Source organism: Globicephala melas, chromosome 9, assembly GCF_963455315.2.
Source record: "Globicephala melas chromosome 9, mGloMel1.2, whole genome shotgun sequence".
In the NCBI taxonomy this organism is placed as follows: Eukaryota; Metazoa; Chordata; class Mammalia; order Artiodactyla; family Delphinidae; genus Globicephala; species Globicephala melas.
Window position 1 is genome coordinate 22,824,493 of NC_083322.1, and position 17,128 is coordinate 22,841,620.

Sequence of the window (17,128 nt, forward strand, 5' to 3'; positions counted from 1 at the left end):
TTAGGAAGACAGTGGTTGACTAGGCGTCAGGTAGTGACTGAGGTAAACAGGGATGTGAGGCCTCCCCTTGGAAGAGGGTAGATCCTGGGATCCAAAAGGTTGCAGAATAGTCTCAGCAGCCTAGGTGCAATAACTTAAGCAAATTTCACATGGGCGTTTAATCAGAAAAGTAAGGGGTTGGCAGTGTGGCAAAGCCTCTCACTATTGCTGTGGGCAGTGTTTCATCTCACTGATCCCAAAGGCATCAAAGATTGGCAAAGCCTTAGGCAAGTTAATTACTCTCTTTGGGCCTATATTTTCTAAGCTATAAAATAAAGATGATAATATTCGTCTGATAAAGTTGCTATGAGGATTAAATGAGATGAGATAGATAGAGGCCTAGAAGAGAGTAAGTATTCAGTAAATGGTAGCCATAAATGAAGTTATAACTGAAGCTGAGAAAAGAGTTTCCAAGAAAAGGTAGTCAACAATATCAAATCAAATCTTTTAGAATGATCAGAAGGGTTCACATTGGAGCACTGCAGGAGATAAATCTGTAGGGAAGATGAAGCCAGTTTAAGTCTCAGCTTGCTTAACTTTCAATGACAGCTTTGCAGTATTCAGAAAGGCTTTAAGGAAAAGCCTGACTTACAGAAACTCAACTAGCAGTTCTAGAACCTCTATACCCTTCCTTAATATAAGTTCTGAGATAAAGAAGACTGGAGGGACTTCCCTGGTGGCACAGTGGATAAGAATCAGGTGCCCCAAACCAGTCCATTTCTATTGAAAGACCCTTAAAAAAAAAAAAAAGAATAGGAAATCACCAGCTATTAATGCAGTGTCCAAGAGGGAAAATGGCTAACTGAATTGCTGGACAATATAGATGGGGAAGAGGGAACTGAAAATCATACACATCATATGGCTTAAGTTATTTAATTTAATCAAAGTAGTTTTACTTGGAACCATTACAGAAGAAATTTCACTCCACTGCTTTCTCCTCTGCTCAGCTCTCACCAAATCTCGGGCCATAGGTCATTCAGACTATAAAAAGCTTCTCCAAATTCCACAGAAACCTGATCAATCTAACTAAACCTCTTATTGGAGGAGTGGAATTTCAGCTCCTCTAATTGTGCATACCACCTGAACACGATGGCAGGCGGGTGGATCCGGGCAGCTGCCAAGATTTACTCTTCTCCCATCCACCTCAGTTGTACCTCTCTGAATTATTTAAACAAGGACTACCAAGAAAGAATGAAGTCAGAATGAAGATCCCAACAAATCTCTTCCTTTTTTTTTTTCTTTTACTGTGGGGGAGAAGAACACTTTCAAGGAAATGATATAATAAAGAAACTCACTCTCCCTTTTCATGAACTATCCATTTCTTCTATTAACTGGACACTAAGGACCAAAGTCGTCTTCCTCAGGACATTAAATACACAACTGCAACTTCAGCTCTGAGCAACCTCCTAAAACAGCTCTTAATGTTCAATCTTTCCCAGGAAGAAGAGAATTCAGAAATTATACAAAATAAGGGCTACCTTCTCAGAAAATTCATAAATGTTCACATAAATAAATGGTAAGACCATTAAATAAGCTCAATAAATTAAAAACCGCCTGTGAAATAACAGAAACATCCACAAAAATATACAGATTAACTAAGACTTGAAAGGTTTAAGCTAAACTTTGAACAGAGAAATACTTCAATTGAAAAGCAATGGAGGGACCTCCCTGGTGGTCCAGTGGGTAAGACTCTGCATTCTCAATTCAGGGAGCCCAGGTTTGATCCCTGGTCAGGGAACTAGATCCCGCATGACACAACTAAAGATCCCACATGCCACAGTGAAGATCCTGCGTGCTGTAACTAAGACCCAGCACAGCCAAATAAATAAATATTTAAATTTTTTTAAAAAAGAAAGAAAAGCAATGGAGGGACTTCCCTGGCGGTCCAGTGGTTAAGACTCCACACTTCCAATGTAAGGGGTGCAGGTTCGATCCCTGGTCAGAGAACTAAGATCCCACATGCCGCTGGGCCAAAAAAAAGAAGAAAGAAAAGCAATGGAGTTTGTGCATGAGAGTCAAACAGATTAGAGTTCTGTTAGCTCACATCACAGTTACTAAACGTGTAACCTTGAGACAAATTCCTTAATCTCTCCAACCCTCGGTTTCCTCAATAAAACAAGGATAACACTACCTATTTCTGAGAGCTCTTAAAAGGCTTAAATAAAATAGTATATGTAAAGCTCTAATACAATGCCTGGGACACAGCAGGAATACATAACAATATGCTTCCCCTTCTAATTTTCAAAATGTTTAACTAGAGATTGATTCATAAAAGAAGGTGGGTCTTTTCTTTTTTTTTTTTTTTTTCTTTCTTTCTTAGCGGTACACGGGCCTTTCACTGTTGTGGCCTGTCCCGTTGCGGAGCACAGGCTCCGGACGCGCAGGCTCAGCGGCCATGGCTCACAGGCCCAGCCGCTCCGCGGCATATGGGATCTTCCCGGACCGGGGCACGAACCCGTGTCCCCTGCATCGGCAGGCGGACTCTCAACCACTGCGCCACCAGGGAAGCCCGAGAAGGTGGGTCTTAAAGAACAAGGAAAACTGTTAGCTGGACAGGTACTCCTGATTTATTTATAACTTTAAAAATAAGAATATATCTCTCAAATTATCACTAAATTACTAATGTGAAAATGGATCATTGATTTTGAAATGCTTTTTTATATACATATAAGATCCTCTTCTCCCTCTCTCATAATTCTACAATTCTCTGAGATTCTACATTTGTACAATTTTTTCCCATCCTCTTCCTAAAGCCCTGACTCAGACCCTCCTTACTTTGGATTTAGGATGACCTAAGTCTTAAACCAGAAAGACATAAGTTAGAGTTCACTGAGTATTCTGACAGATTTCTGGGAGAAAGCCAGAACCCAGCAACTAAGAAGTTAGAATCAGTGTGGCATAATAAAAAGGACACGGGCTTCGGAAACAGACCAAGATTTAAAACAGGGGTTTTAAGTCCTACCTTTGCCACTTTCTAGATGTATAACCTTGGTCAAGGCACTTTACCGTCTCTGGACCTCATTTCCTTATCTGTGAAATGGAGATAATGCCACTTATATCTCATTGTGTAGCTGTCAGGATTAGAAAAATGCCAATAATATATAAAGGGCCAATTAATGGTAATTGTTATTACGGTCAATCTGCCAAGTGCCTTACTGAACATTTTGCAAGGCTATACTTTCCTAACTGGCAAAAGGAGTAATACTGCTCCCCCATTCCCATGACTATATCCAAAAGGTTCCATTTTAGTAGTCCATAATTAACCAAATAAAGAACTTAAAGAATTCAGGGCAAGAAAGCACTAGCATGGCTCAACTCATTCTCTGCTGACAGCAACAAAGCCAGCGCAAGGTGGATTCATTTGCCAAAAAAAAAAAAGGAATCTGCTTGAACATGGTCATTACTGATATTGACGTAAGCACAAACTAGTTGTGGTTCTTAGGCTCACAGCCTTATTGTCAGAAAGTTTTAACTTTTCTGAAATAAATCCTCTCCTGCCTTGTCTTCCCTGCTGTGCTGTGACATTCCTATTACCCCATTTTCAAGAACACAGGGAAGAAATCCTCTCAACTATTGCAACTGCATTCACTGTGGACTTTATCTTCCTATTTCACAAATCACTTCTTACAGAGATTCTTGGTTTGTTGAGTTCATTTATGAATAAAAACATTATATACAAATATATGATAGCCACGGTGACAAGATCTGGTCCCCAGGGCACCACAAATTACAGGATGGAGGTAGATGCCAAGGATAAGATGGGACTGAGTAACCTGCACACCATATGTTCATTCTTATTAAATGCTGCACTTGGAAAGTCTGGCTCTTATGAAAAGCTTATTTCCCTTGTGTGACTGAACAGAATAACAGTACTAAGAAAACTGATGACATACACCAACGGAGTAAGGGAAACATCAATGGAAATATGCTTAAGATAAACAAGCTTGTATGTGACAGTTACAAAATAAAGCAACGATCACCAATTACATAGCCAAAGGTAGCTATTTCAATCCTAAGTACCTCCAGTCCCTCCCTACACTAAAATAAAAGCAGAAGGGAGTCAAGGTCAGAATGATTATTTAAATAAATTAAAAATCAAGAAAGGCTTAACAAATCAAAATATCACACCGCAGTCCCTTGGGGAGGTGACTTTCAACTTGAAGAAAGAAGGTCAGTCTCATGCACTTGTTTTAATTTAGCTAATTCGATGTCAAGAAAGTTAAAGATTCTGCCCCCCAAAAGTAGCTCAGCAATGCCTGTAGTTGTGTCATACAGCTGCATCCTCGCTCGGAGCTTCGCCTGCTTAACTTCCAGTACAGAAGTTGTTTTTTGGTTGCAATTAACATTGTAAGGCAAGCTCAGCCCTGTCTTCCATAGCCTTGAGGCTGCTGAGTAAATCTAGAATCATGGGACCTACATTTTGATGCTGGAAAAACAGGAAGAATGTGGTTCAGCAACAAGGAAAATGGTCAAGAAACACATCTAGAATTAGGAAAAACAGACTGATGCTGGCCTGTGATTTTCTCACTGCCTTATATAGAATATATTGAATAGTATGCACCATTTAAAGGAAGCCATAGTGGTGCACTTAAGCCATGATGGAAGGAAGAAAAAAATAAAATCAATTCTTAATGATTGCTGTAACTTCTCAAGCCCTCACTATATGTGCCAAATTCAATGCTAAGCCCTCTACAAATATTTCTAATCCTCAATCGTATTAGTAACCTCACTTTATAAAGGAGAAAACTAAGATTTAGAGAATTTGGAAATTACCCAAAAGCTAGTTAGTGGGGGTACTAGGATTCAAACCCACGTCTGCTTGACTGTAAATCCCATGTTCTAAAGGCAATTTGAGCCCGCGGGCCACACAAAAAGACAGCACATGCTGCAACGAAGATCCCACGTGCCACAACTAAGACCCGATGCAGCCAAATAAATAAAAATAAATATTAAAAAAAAAAAGGCAATTTGTTGGGGAGTTCCCTGGCAGTCCAGTGGTTAGGACTCCACGCTTTCACTGCTGTGGCCCCAGGTTCAATTCCTGGTCAAGGAACTAAGATCCCGCAAGCTTCATGACAAGGCCAAAAAAATAAATAAAGGCAATTTGTTAAATACTCTTACCCTCAAGAGACCTAATCAAAATACAGATTTTACACAAAAAGACCCTTAATCAGTGGATTTGGCCAAAGTTATAAAGCACCTCAACTAGTTACAAATACATTTCGGATTTCCAGACTCAAATCTAGGTAGTACCAGCACTGGTGCCTGTGCTGCCTCTCTTTCCTCCTATAATTCCTCCCAGAGAAGTTTCATAATGCAAATGAGAAAGACACTGTCCTAAAGCATCATTAAACAAATTCCTTCAGTCTTGCCTCTGATGTTATCACCTATATTTGGCTAATTAAAATGGAAGGGTTCTCTGCTTCATACCTTAATAATGAGGCTATTACAACCAAAGTTAGGCTGGATACAACGTTCCAACTCAGCTGAATCCTGCACAGTGAAACCAATGCAGACTTCACATCACTTCTTTGCTGTTCTGATAAAGCAATTAAAAATAATTCACAAGGGGACTTCCCTGGTGGCCAGTGGTTAAGAATCCGCCTGCCAATGCAGGGGACACGGGTTCGAGCCCTGGTCCGGGAAGATCCCACATGCCCAGGAGCAACTAAGCCCGTGCACCACAACTACTGAGCCTGCGCTCTAGAGCCCACGAGCCACAACTACTGAAGCCCGTGCTCCGCAACAAAAGAAGCCACCGCAATGAGAAGCCCGCGCACCGCAATGAAGAGTAGCCTCCGCTCGCCGCAACTAGAGAAAGCCCGCGTACAGCGACAAAGACCCAACACAGCCAAAAATAAATAAATAGATTTTTAAAAATCATTCACAAAGTAAAAAAACCTATAAATTACTGTGTTCACATTATACCTCGGAAATTAAAATGATAATCCCTTTTCATACGATCCACATCTCTGTATTTGCAATATTTGCCCTTTTTCTTCCGTACTGATTTGCTTTATGAGAGGACAGACACACCACAGATAGCCATTGTAAGGGTAATACTGGGAATATCAAACATTTAGGCACACCTACTCCTTGGTGTTCTGAGGCTACGGCCTCTTCAAAACTATATCTGAAAGAAGCTGACAGCTGAGACAGAAAACCCCACAGTGATCGCCTTTCCCAAAAGTAGAAGCATTTCTTCCTAACACTTTCAGATCATAATAAAAGAACCAATAAAACAATCATTATCTTCATACACAGTCTAATAATCTTGGTGACCAACTACTGAGCAGAGAGGACAAACCTCTGAAGAGAAAACAGTGAAGAGAATCTCTCCATTACCCTTCTACATTCAGAGAAGATGTAAGGATATTGCAGTATCTGGAATGAAGGGCACGGCATCAATACTGCTCGATGGAAGCGCTTAGCCACAGAAAGGCAGAAAATCATCATCAGTACAGAAACCAGACAACTGAGGATCTCAGTGCGAGGTAACTACTCCTTATAGAAAAGATCTCCAAATAGAAAAGCTCTTTCCATCCTTATTGCTGGATGAACTCTCATAAGCAGTAAGCTTTTTCTACACCATCGGGGTCTTCTCCCCGATAGTCTGGAAAATACACACGGGAGTATGTTGGGAGTACAGAGAGGGGTAATACTATTCCAAGGAGCAGGGGACAGCGCTACCTCCATGTTATTCCCAGCTACTAAGTACAGTCGTACCAACGGGAGTCTTCGCTCCCCAGCACTGGGGCCCGGGTGGGAACATCTCTGAGAGAGCGGGTTTACGGGGAAAAGGGATCTCTCTGCTCCTACGATCAGAAGGGAGGGCCTTGAGGGTGGTGCCGCAGCGCCGAGAGGATCTGCGGTTCCCCCTCCCACCCTCGCTCTCCGAAAGAGGCAGCCCGGCCCCAATACCTTCTTGACCGTGCGCGGCGCCTCGGTGACGGTGCCGTCGGGGCTGACCAGGGCCTCGCCGCCGTCGCGGTGCCTCTGATGCTGGTGATGAGGGTCGCTCCGCTTCATGGCCGACGCCTGAGGCACTTTCCCAGCGGCTGGGCTGAGAGCCGCAGCGGGCCCCGATCCCGGGCCAGGGGCCGGGGGCCGCTCCGCCACGGGAGCTGGAGCTTCAGGGTCCCCGCCGCCCGCTGGGGGGGCCATGGCGCTCACGGCCGCCGTGCTCAGTCCCAGCTGCGGCTCCGCCTCGGAGGGGCTCAGGTCCTTCAGCTCCACCTCAGGCACCTTCGCGGCAGCCGCTGCTGACACGACCTGCACCGACATCACCGCCTCCACTGCAACCGCCGGCTCAGACTCCAGCTCCTGCTCGGCCCCGCCTCCCGCCTCCCTTCCCCATCCCTCCCCCATTCCCCCACTCCTCCCCTCCATCGCCTCCGCTCCCACCCCCTTCCTCTGCCCGCCCGCCAGCCAGCCCCCGCCTCTCCCCCACCGCCCCGTCCCGCCCCGCCCCGCCCCGACCTGGCTCGCTCGCGCGCGTGGAGCCACGGAACCTGTAGTGCGCTTGCTCTGGGCCGCACGAGGCGAAAAGACAGTGGGACCTCAGCCCCCGACCACCACTGCGCGCCGCCAAGGGCTGGGCGCACGATGCCCCCTGGGAGTTGTAGTCCCAATCCCTCTTCCTCCAGCAAGCGGGATTTTGTAGTAGAGATGGAGCTCTAGTGCCGGTGACTAACGGGAAGAAGTGACAACGGGTGACACGACATGAGGAAGAGAAAGTCTCCAGAGGAGTTGCGGCTTCCGGGGAACGAACGCTAGAAACCCTAGGGTTGGGAAGGTGGGGGAGGAATGACTTTCTACCCTACCCTAAATTGCCTCCGAGTGTGCAAGTCTAAGATCACGTGAGCAGGCATTTAAAGGAAAAGAGGTGTCACGTGGGGAGAGCGCCGACTTACGGCTTAAAGTGACTTGATTTTTCTGCATCAATGAAATCGGGACCCTAACAGCTTTCCGAACTTTAATGGCTCTGTTTTTAGAAGGAATAAATTAGGACCTTGCCTACTGTGGTGATTTCTAGAACATTCTGAGCTTGGAATTTAACATCAGTCCAAAAAAAGAAGTTAGGTATCACTAGGTCAAAATTTCAAGGCTAGAGAATTACACGTTGGGGACTTCCCTGGTGGCACAGTGGTTAAGAATCCGCCTGCCAGTGTAAGGGACATGGTGTTCGACCCCTGGTCTGGGAAGATACCACATGCTGTGGAGCGACTAAGCCCGTGGGCCACAACTACTGAGCCTGCGCTCTAGAGCCGGAGAGCCACAACTACTGAAGCCTGAGCACCTAGAGCCCCTGCTCGCCCCAACTAGAGAAAGCCCGTGCACAGCAATGAAGACCCAATGCAGCCTAAATAAATTGAATTAAATTTTTTAAAAATTACATGTTGCCTTAAACAAGGCCAATTCTTTTGCCCTGTTAATTAATTCCCTCTTTTTTATTATTATTATTTTTTTGCCCCTCCACACAGCTTGCGGCGTCTTAGTTCCCCGATCAGGGACTGAACCCTTGGCAGTGAAAGCACGGAGTCCTAACCACCGGACGTCAAGGGAATTCCTGCCCTGTTAATTCTAATAGATGTCCAACTCAAGTTCGTGTGCCAGTGGCACAATGAAGTCAAGTAAACCAAAATGTCAAAGTTTGGAGCAGAGAAAAGTTTATTGCAGGGTGCCAAGCGGAACAAGCAGCTAGTGCTCAAAAAGCCCGACCTCCCTGATAGACAAAATTTAGGGCTGCAGGATGTGTGACTTAATTCTGATTGGTCGGTGGTGAAGTAACAGGGTGATGTCTCCGGAATCTCAACCTTCTGGTTCCAACCAGTCTAGGGTACCCATGCTTGTAGTCACTATCCTCCATATGGGTAGGGGTCTTAGTTTCTGTAGAACTCAAAGATACCTATCAGATTGTTATCTATATCCCTTCAGGAGGAACTGGAACTATGTCCTGTGACTCTATTGTCCTATTAATGCTTGAGCCTGCTCTTTGGAATTTGGGGAGGACCTAGGAGATTAAAGCCTTTTTTTTTTCTTTACTACAAACAAGAAACAGGCGACACGGAGGAGCACCCGAGAGGGCATGCAGACTCTTGCTCGGTTTCAGGGAGATAATATGAAATTCAGGTTAAGTGTATCAGCAGAGAGGAATATTAACTAAAATATGAATAGTGATTTCTTTAAGTGATGGAATTTGGGGTGAGTTTTTTTTACTGTGTACTTTTCTGTATTATTTTAAAATTTTAAATTTATTTTAAAAGGTGTAAACCTGCAGACATGTATGGCAGTTTTATTTTTAATTATGAAAAGTTATCTGATACTAATGTCCAACAACAGAGGAATGGTTACAACCTTTAAAATTAAGTTGGCCAAGAACTTTTTTTAATTATGAAGGGAAATAAATGCTTACGATAAAATAATAAGCTAAAAAGCAGGAAACAGAATTGCACATTCTATTAGATTTTAACTATGTAAATAATACTTGAAAAAAGCAGTACATTAAAATACAATTGACTCTGGGTGACAGATTATGCGGTAGGTCATTTCTTCTCCGTTCTCAGAGAAACTGAGGCAAAGGGGATCTTACAGTTTATGGTTGTTCAGAGAGTAAGTGATTGCCCTGACAACCCCAGAAGGCCACTGGACATCTAGTCTTTGGATCAACTATTTTTCCCCTGGCAAGAAGGAGAGGGAGAAATCACCTGCCTTGATCTCCTTCCCTGTGCTACTGCTATCTTGGAAATCTGTTCCTTTGTGGAGTTGTCCTACACTGAATGGAATCTTTTGTATCCTGGCCTTCAAAAACTTGTGCCTAACACTGTGAGTTGGAAGGCATCTGAGCACTTCCAGTTCCACAAAGCCCACAAGTCCAGCAGACGCAGGGGCTTCTTAAGCTTTCTCTTCACACTCTGTCTGTCAGAATTTCCTTCCTATTATAAAGAACCAGCTTAGAGCTTCATCCTCCAGCTGTCAGAGAAGAGATTAGCAGCTCTATAACTGATTTCTTTCTTCCCCCTAATGCACAAGGGAGCTGTGGTACAGCCACCTGGCCTGTGTTGAAGCTCATAGGCAGCAGCTGCCTACCTGGACGGCCACTAGACTTGATTACTGAGGGGATGAACTAATTCTTCAATGGGATGTGGTTACAAAACATAAGGAGTTGGAGCACTGGAAAGAAACTGATATTCATCGTTTATTTATCCAGGCACCATCCACAGTTTGAGGCCAAACATCAGGGCACATTCCTCACCCATTCTCAACTCTATCCTACACACCTGCTGCTTCCACCGTCTTTGTTACTGAGGGACACAAGGCACAGTTGAAGATGGAAGTACCGTAATGGAAACGGGATAATTAAGCACAAGTTTATGAACTATTTAGTTTATGAAATATTTAGACTACAGGTCCTCTTCCCTCACCTGGCTCATTCAGCTTCCAGACCCTGGCAGGCAGAAATGTATCTTCCATGCAGGAGACTGGAAGAACTTCTCTAAGATAATCTGACCAGTCCAAGAGAGAAAACTTGAAGATATAACATTGAGAGTTCCCCAAGGAAATAGGCCAGCCAGATCACCCTCGGTGAAGACCACACCCATGTTCGCAGAGTTTCCAGAGAACTACTCAGTGCTACACTCTTAAGTATGAGTAGATAAAGTCACAAGTTATACAAGAAAACCTTTAATATGGAAGACAGAGATCAATATAAGCAAGCAGAAAAAAACAACTGGGAGGAAACAGAGGCTATGCGTCAAGAAGAAATCAAGATCCCCCCCCCCCAAAAATCATCAATATCCTGAGACTTAAAGATATTTTATTTGTGAAAGAACATGCTGTTTCAAGAAGTGAATATTCAGGGCTTCCCTGGTGGCGCAGTGGTTGAGAGTCCGCCTGCTGATGCAGGGGACACGGGTTCGTGCCCTGGGCCGGGAAGATCCCACATGCCGCGGAGCGGCTGGGCCCGTGAGCCATGGCCACTGAGCCTGCGCGTCCGGAGCCTGTGCTCCGCAACGGGAGAGGCCACAACAGTGAGAGGCTCGCGTACCGCAAAAAAAAAAAAAAAAAAAAAGAAGAAGTGAACATTCAGAAAACAAACATGAGACCTTTAAAATGAAAGCATACTAGCAGAAATTTTTAAAAACTCAATAAATAAAAAGAAGAAGAAATTGGGAATTCCCTGGTTGTCCAGTGGTTAGGGCTCTGCGCTCTCACTGCCAAGGGCCTGGGTTCAATCCCTGGTCAGGGAACTAAGATCCCACAAGCCACACGGCACTGCCAAAAAAAAAAAGGAGGAAGAAATTAAAAATAGGAAAGATGCAGTTTATCTTTGCTCAGATTGTTGAGTAATGGTGGTTTATTTCATGTTTTTTTTTTTAAATTGAAGTATAGTGGATTTACAATTTTGTGTTAGTCGTGGTTTTTATATTTGTGTCCAGTGCACGTCTTAACATGATAGGTACAATGCATTGGGTAGCTGCAGTTTTCTGGAAAAGCTGATCTCTTAGGAATTGTTTTTCAGATATTCAATATACGTTTTTTCTCTAATTAAAAAAAAAAAAGGGCTTCCCTGGTGGCGCAGTGGTTAAGAATCCGCCTGCCAATGCAGGGGACACGGGTTCGAACCCTGGTCCGGGAAGATCCCATATGCCGCGGAGCAACTAAGCCCGTGCGCCACAACTACTGAGCCTGCACTCTACAGCCCGCGAGCCACAACTACTGAAGCCCATGCACCACAACTACTGAAGCCTGCATGCCTAGAGCCCGTGGCTCCGCAACAAGAGAAGCCACCACAATGAGAAGCCCACGCACAACAACAAAGAGTAGCCCCCGCTCACCGCAACTAGAGAAAACCCGCACGCAGCAACAAAGACCCAATGCAGCCAAAACTAAAATAAATTTTAAAAAATATATACCATTCACAAAAAAAAAAAAGAAAGAAAAGAAAATGACTTAGAGGGTCAGTCCAAGAAGACCAACACCCAAATAACAGGAGTGCCAGAAAAGTGACAAGGAAAATTGGGGGTGTGGGAGGGGGGAATTCAAATAAATAACTCAAAAATTTTCCCAAAACTGAAAAAGAAGAATTTCCATAATGAAAGGGGCCACTAGGTGCCAGCCCAATAGATGAAAATAAACCTACATTAATACACATCACTATTAAATTTCAAAACTCTGGGGACAAAGAGATAATCCTTCAAATGTCTGGAGTGGATCAAGGAGCATTTTTACAACAGTTCAAGAGTCAGAAAGATACTGAACTTCTTAAAATGAACTTCTGGAAGCCAGAAGATAATGCCTTCAAATACTACAGACCCTCTGTTTGCCTTCTCCAGAGAATGAACTGAGAAGCAGCCAAAGTTGGGAAGGGCAGTCATCTCACTGTTCAGAGTTAGGTAGGGGGTCAGAAACCAATCCTCCTGCTTTCATTTCTACCTTCTAAAGTACCTGCTGCCTCCAATTCAGAGCCTTTTAGGGGTGCAGCAATATAAGTTTTCCCTAGTGCTGGCTAAAACTTTATTTTAGCTTTTTCAGGACTGCCAAACTGCCACTCATTTGCTTTCCAGCTTTCAAAACTGTCACTGTTGACTCCTCCCCTCTCCATCTCTTTTTCCCTCTTGTAGGCAGAGTGAAAAAGAGCTAAATCCATATTCTGTATATTGGGAGGTCAAATGGTAACACCTAAAATGAACATTCAAGAGGTGGCATTATCATGTTATTCAGACATATGGAAGTAAATATCACAAGGATCATCTAAAATAAAGTGGTTGGCTCCCAGGAACAGGAAATTATGGGGTACTGAGATAGCTGCTTTAATCAACAAGACCTGTAGAACTATTTGACTTTTCAAACTATATCATGCATAATTGAGATGAAAATTAAAACTTTAAGAGCAGGGACTTCCCGGGTGGCACAGTGGTTAAGAATCCGCCTGTCAATGCTGGGGACACAGGTTCAATCCCTGGTCCAGGAAGATCCCACATGCCGCGGAGCAACTAAGCCCGTGCGCCACAACTACTGAAGCCCGTGCTCCTAGAGCCCATGCTCCACAACAAAAGAAGCCACCACAATGAGAAGCCTGCGCACCGCAATGAAGAGTAGCCCCCGCTCGCCGCAACTAGAGAAAGCCCACACGCAACAACGAAGACCCAATGCAGCCAAAAATAAATAAAATAAAATAACTTAAAAAAAAGACTTTAAGAGTAGGCAAAACTATATTGTACAGAGCAGGGAATTATATACATTATTTTGTAATAACTTTTAATGGGGTATAATCTATAAAAATACTGAATCACTGTGCTGTACACCGGAAACTAATATATTGTAAATCAACTATACTTCAATAAAAAATATAATTAAAAAAATAAAAGCAGACAAAAGCAATACATAGTTTATGGATGCATAGCTTCATTTGCACATATGAAAATATAAAAATGGACTGGAAGGAAACCCACTAAATTCAGACAGTTGTTTTTCTGTGGAGGAAGGGGAAAGTGGGAGGAAAAATGGGAGAGGAGTGTTGGTCAAAGGGGACTTTATAGCTAAATCTGTTACACTATATTTCTTTTTTAAAAGTAGGCTGGAAGCAAATATGATAAAATGGTTTTTTAAAAGTTATTTCTGAGTAGTGGGAATGTGGGTGTTTATTATTAGGTTGTTCTTTGTGCTTCTCTATCTTTTCAATTTCTTAGATTAAAAAATGACTCACACAAGCAGAGGAAGGGTTGGGGCAGTGGACATACTACTTAAAAGAATGCACCACCTAGAGGGGTGGGATAGGGAGGGTGGGACGGAGGGAGACGCAAGAGGGAAGAGACATGGGAACATATGTATATGTATAACTGATTCTTTGTTATAAAGCAGAAACTAACACACCATTGTAAAGCAATTATACTCCAATAAATATGTAAAAAAAAAAAAGGCTATGCTTCATTTTCCTTCACTAAAGATACTGCTCAAAAGCAGTGTTTATGCAGACCTCTCAGACAAAAGAGAACATGTTAAAAAAAAAAAAAAAAAAAAGAATCTGGTACCAAAAGGGGCAGGCCTCACAAGCTGGGAAGATGGATGACTGAGTTTGAGTGTAAGGGGGGCCCAATGGAGCAGCTGAGGGCAGAGCCTGCTGGAGGGCTGAAAGCACGGAGACCTCAGGGCAGCAGCACAGCCACAGGGAGTCCCCCAAACCAAACTCCTCTTGGACCCTGAGGAGTTTCTTCCAGGGGTCTAATTCAGGAGTTTTGGTAGGAAAGTGGCCACTATTGCTCAGTCCCAAGATCTGGCGCTCCTATAAAAATGCTGCAATGCACAACTGGTTTGTGGGAGTGTCCACAGTCACGGATTTCCAACAGCTGCCTGTCTGCATTCACAAAAGGTGGACTCACAGTGCCCTCTAGTGGTCACAGAATCTATCAGCCTCCACAGTCAAACTGAAGGGTAACATTTCTCAGCTTTTCAAAGCCCAGAATAAACTCCCCCAATACCCCATTCCCCATCCTTTATATAAGTAATACTACTAAAGAAAGAAGAGATGGAGGGAATGTACATGGAGATAAAAAGAAGAAAGAAAATTAACATTTCCCCTTGTTTCAGAAAAGATTAGACAACACTGATCATTTTTATTGTTTTGCATACTGCTGTTGATAAAGGTTTAAAAATAGCTCTACTACTGAAGACATACAGATGGCCAACAGGCAAAAGAAAAGATGCTCAACATCGCTAATTATTAGAGAAATGAAAATAAAAACTACTATAAAGTATCACCTCACCCCAGTCAGAATGGCCATCATCAAAAAGTCCACAAATAGGGAATTCCTTGGCGGTCCAGTGGTTAGGACTCCACGCTTTCACTGCCAGAGCCTGGGTTGGATCCCTGGTTGGGGAACTAAGATCATGCAAGCTGCGTGGCACTGCCCCTCCCCAAATGTTTATAAACAATAAATGCTAGAGAGGGTGTGGAGAAAAGGGAACCCTCCTACACTGTTGGGGGGGAATGTAAATTGGTGCAGCCACTATGGAGAACAGTATGGAGGTTCCTTAAAAAACAAAAAATAGAATTACCATATGATCCAGCAATCCCACTCCTGGGCATATATCTGTAAGAGATGAAAATTCCAATTCAAAAAGACACATGCACCCCAATGTTCATAGCAGCACTATTTACAGTAGCCAGACATGGAAGCAATCTAAACGTCCATCGACAGATGAATGGATAAAGAGGACGTGGTACATATATACACACACACACTATGGACTATTACTCAGCCATCAAAAAAGAATGAAATAATGCCATTTGCAGCTACATGGAAGGACCTAGAGATTATCATACTAAGTGAAGTAAGACAGAAAGACAAATATCAAAAGATATCACTTATATGTGGAATCTAAAAAAATGATACAAATGAGCTTATTTACAAAACAGAAATAGACTCACAGACAAACAAACTTATGATTACCAAAGGGGAAAGGCGGGGGAGGGATATATTAGGAGTTTGGGATTAACAGATACACACTACCATATACAGAATAAACAACAAGGACCTACTGTATAGCACAGGGAACTATATTCAATATCTTGTAATAACCTATAATGGACAAGAATCTGAAAAAGAAATATATATATACAACTGAATCACTTTGCTGTACACCTGAAACTAACACAACATTGTAAATCAACTATACTTCAATTTTAAAAGAAAAAAATTAGCTGTACTACTGTTGAGAGGAGCAGTGATGTCAAGAACGAACAAGATGAGCAAGCACAAGGGGATACAGGGTGGCCAGAGGGAACACAGCAGGGGAAACCTGGACAGGAGGAAAAACCAGAGGTCAGAACTGAGAGTAGAAAGAGTGTGGATTGCAGAGTCAGGAAGGCCCTGGACCCAGAGTCTGTCACTTACTAGCTATGAGGTTGTGGGCAAGTCAAGTCATTTTGCTTCACTGAGCTTGTTGCTACAGAAAACTAGTTCCTCTCATCCTTCTAAATTAAACAAGAGGCAGTAGACTGCATTGGCCAAGAGCCAGGTCACTCTGGAGCCAGATGGCTCTGATGGAATCCCAGCATTATCACTTACTCTGTAGCCTCAGGCAAACTATTTTTTTTTGTAGGATTTTAAAAATATATTTATTTTTATTTTATTTATTTTTGGCTGCATTGGGTCTTCGTTGCTGCACACGGGCTTTCTCTAGTTGCGGCGAGTGGGGGCTACTCTGCACTGCGGTGCGCAGGCTTCTCATTGCAGTGGCTTCTCTTGCTGCGGAGCAGAGGCTCTAGGCGCACGGGCTTCAGTAGCTGTGGCACATGGGCTCAGTAGTTGTGGCTCACGGGCTCTAGAGCACAGGCTCAGTAGTTGTGGTGCACAGGCTTAGTTGCTCCACGGCATGTGGGATCTTCCCGGACCAGGGCTCGAACCTGTGTCCCCTGCATTGGCAGCCGGATTCTTAACCGCTGTGCCACCAGGGAAGTCCCTTGGGCAAACTATTGAACCATTCTGTGCCTCAGTATCTTGGGGGTGTTAACAGTGCCTCTTAGGTCTGTTGCACTAAGGTATATACTTAGGTATATGTATATACCTTATGCACTTCATACACTTAGGTATATGAAGGGCTTAGAAGAGAGCCGGCAAGCATTGAGTGAGAATTAGCCATTATTAGCAGTATTATTATTACCATTATACACATGTAAAGTACCTAGAAGATGATCAGTGTTAGTTCCCTTTCCTCTTCCCCTGGAATTTGACTCTGGGCCAATTGCTTGTGTCCCCATCACTTGAGCTACGCCCCCAAACAAGCATGGTTAATACTCCACAATACCCTCTGAGTTGTCTGTGGGTACCATCCCCTTTCCTACGCAGATCTCCTTTCCACAGGATCCTGAGCCTAGTTTCCAGTTTTCTACTGACATCTTTTTGGAGGAAGTGAGGCTAGCAGCCTTCTCTCAGGGAAGCCGGATTCCTTTGACTGCCCGAAGGAGGAATCTGTGGATCCAAACGCACCTGGTCCCACAGACATCCCTTGTTGAGGCAAGAGGTCCCCAGAGGGGGGCCCAGGATTGCCATGAGGAGCCATGCCCATCGACACTCCCCAGCAGGGG

General features: G+C 43.6%; 1 protein-coding gene across 4 annotated transcripts in view; it reads right to left on the bottom strand.

Moving 5' to 3' along the window:
- AHCYL2 (adenosylhomocysteinase like 2) overlaps positions 1-7,376 on the bottom strand; it is a 178,166-nt gene extending 170,790 nt beyond the window's left edge. For 3 of the 4 annotated variants that reach the window (XM_030853779.2, XM_030853778.2, XM_060305338.2), the window contains exon 1: positions 6,961-7,376. In XM_030853779.2, the coding sequence (XP_030709639.1) occupies positions 6,961-7,323 (363 nt within the window). In that variant the 5' untranslated portion in view covers positions 7,324-7,376. The remainder of the gene's footprint in view (positions 1-6,960) is intronic. The other variant, XM_060305341.2, reaches the window with a different exon arrangement.
- Positions 7,377-17,128: the final 9,752 nt, after the last annotated feature.